The sequence below is a fragment of the Berghia stephanieae genome, chromosome 5 (genome assembly GCF_034508935.2).
Source record: "Berghia stephanieae isolate SIO BIC M18660-M18661 chromosome 5, UCSD_Bste_1.3, whole genome shotgun sequence".
In the NCBI taxonomy this organism is placed as follows: Eukaryota; Metazoa; Mollusca; class Gastropoda; order Nudibranchia; family Aeolidiidae; genus Berghia; species Berghia stephanieae.
Genome location: NC_088364.1, coordinates 17,503,737 through 17,506,236, shown reverse-complemented (window position 1 = coordinate 17,506,236; position 2,500 = coordinate 17,503,737). Strand labels below are relative to the sequence as shown.

Below are 2,500 nucleotides of genomic sequence, written 5' to 3'. Positions count from 1 at the left end.
AAAAGAGACAATCTCCATTTGATGGCATTCATTGTAGAGCAAGGTGAATACGTTATGATTGATTATTCATTCTTAAGCCTAATGTTCACCACGACATTAATTACTGTCTTGAGACAATTATTGGTCAGGGTTTCGGGTTGTTTGGATTTCTTTTTTACTCTTTCTTTACCAACTACTTTCATGATTTGTTAAAACTCAAACTCAAAAGCAATGAGTACATCCTACACATAATTCATTCAGTAAGCGAGCTTCATAAAACGACTTTAAGTTCTTATAATTATAATTAAGATGTTTCTTCAAAATATGTGATGCTTATTGAATTGTAACAAATAAATGTGATGATTTTCTCTAGAGTTGGAAAGGAGAGGGTTAAATGCCACATTAACTCACCTGATTTGATTGGCGGGGGCTGAACAGAGTGCATTTCGAATTTAAAGATATTTTTAAAATTAATGTTGTTATGAATTGGAGAGATCAGAGTTGGTTACCCAGATAAAAGATAAATTATGCTATAATTGTCATCTTTTTTAGTGGAAACGACCAAGCTGCACTTTGCCCCAAGCCAGTAAGTAGGCTTGAATTGGAAGGGGAATGCCCGTGATGTTTCTGGAATCAAAAAATAGAAAAAAGATTGCGGGGTAACATTAATTATGGAAATGAAATAAAGGCTAACACATTTTGAATAGTGCATTCATTTAATTAATTATTTTTTTTCTTCTGGAACTGCTCTGTTTCATTTCTTTCTTTTCAGTTTATCGCTGTCAAAGGTTCGCTGTTTATATCTGAAGTTACGTGAATGGAGTTTATTGTTATTTTACAAAATACATTATTGTCGAAAAGAAAGACGACTTTTTTTCTTTCATAATCCGTGCTGATTAAATAGATCTTTAAATTTAAGGATTCGTCTCGTTCTAGTTCTAGTCGGAAAGTGATCACGGCATGGCTCCGATTTCTCATCCGACGTCTGCTTTGGATTATTGTTGTAATGGGGAGGCCTTCCGAAGGCTCCTCGTGCTAAGGGAAACAACTCAAATATGCCCTCAACCATCCCTAAGGAAAAATAAAACCTAGTACCTTTAACTAACCCTAATAGGAAAAACAAACGGAAGGCCTCCCTTGTAATTTAATCGACGTGTACATATTTGCAGATCTGATAACTCAAATTGTTATGGTCTCATTGTTGTAATGGAAATACTCTCAACCAGTCCATTACAATAATGTCAAATCAGGTCCATAATCATAATTGCGTCCGGTTATCAAACCAGCTAATTTGTGCCCCTAGAATGTAATATATTATGTACTTACAAAAAAAAAAAAACACAAAAAAAAATATATAAATAAACAAACCCCCAAAACCAAACCAAACAAAACAAAACAAAACAAGTAATCTAGATAATATGTGTTACCTTCACTTACCACTAATTCATGCCCTTTCAAGTATAACGTGGATTCTTATAATTATAACATTTCTTTCTCTTCTTTTTTTTTTCTTTCTATTTTAACTTGGTAAAATATCATCGTGTCTAATTTGAGTGCTCTGCCGAATGTGTATCGGATTTTCCCAATGATACGAGCAATAAATAATTTGATTGGTGACACTGTACGATCGCTCATACCTCATCACCCATTCTCGTATGTACGCAGTAATAAATAACAATGTGAAATTGAATGTAAGCTTCAATTTCAAATACGAAAACAAATAAAACGGACGTTTCGGTTTTCCCCTTTATCAACAAAATAGGATGAATGAAACACTACAGACGAATGAGATAATATGGTAGTGGCGTTGTTTAGACGAATAAACAAAAACATTGATGGCAGGAACCGAAACGTCCATTTTATCTGTTTTCGTATATTAAAGCTTACATTCAATTTCACATTGTTATTTATTTCTTCGAGCTTCGAGCAGCACCATTTACATATGCTGTAATAATAATTTAAAATTAAAGTACAGATCTGTCTGCCGAAATGAAACAACGTTAAACAATACACGTTTTAACTTAACTGCTCATGATTTTGTGAAAACCGATCATCTCTTTTGCTATCTAAAAACACAGCAGAATAATGAAAATGTTGCTGCTTGAAGCTCGAAGGAAAAAAAATATAACGATAAGTATTGAATTGTAAGCTTCAATTTATTAGACGAAGACAGATACTGTGGACGTTCCGGGTTTTCCCTTTATCACAGAATGAATGAAATGCTCCAGACGAATGAGATAATGTGATAGTTTATCAGAATGGGAAAATTACCAGTCTGGCGTGTCTGATTCACACTAGCTAGATAATTTATCAACTCTGGTCCCATGCCCCCCGGCCCCCTCCCATGAATGATACTTAATAATTCTAAAAACAACCTTTATTTTACGTTGGGGGGGGGGGGGGGGTTCTGATGGCTCTATTGGGAGAGCACTAGCCGATCCTGGGTGAAGTATGCATACGTTTTTTTCTTCTGATCCCCACCCCTCCCCTTGTCCACCAGAAGTGATTGGGTCGCTGGGTT

General features: G+C 35.1%; 1 protein-coding gene across 1 annotated transcript in view; it reads right to left on the bottom strand.

Moving 5' to 3' along the window:
* The window catches only part of LOC144974088 (uncharacterized), a 16,134-nt gene extending 14,613 nt beyond the window's left edge, over nt 1-1,521 (bottom strand). The window contains exons 1-2 of the mRNA XM_078916981.1: nt 1,417-1,521; nt 391-606 (exon numbers count right to left, since the gene is read on the bottom strand). Of these exons, the coding sequence (XP_078773107.1) occupies nt 391-424 (34 nt within the window). The 5' untranslated portion in view covers nt 425-606; nt 1,417-1,521. The remainder of the gene's footprint in view (nt 1-390; nt 607-1,416) is intronic.
* Between the last annotated feature and the right edge of the window lie 979 nt (nt 1,522-2,500).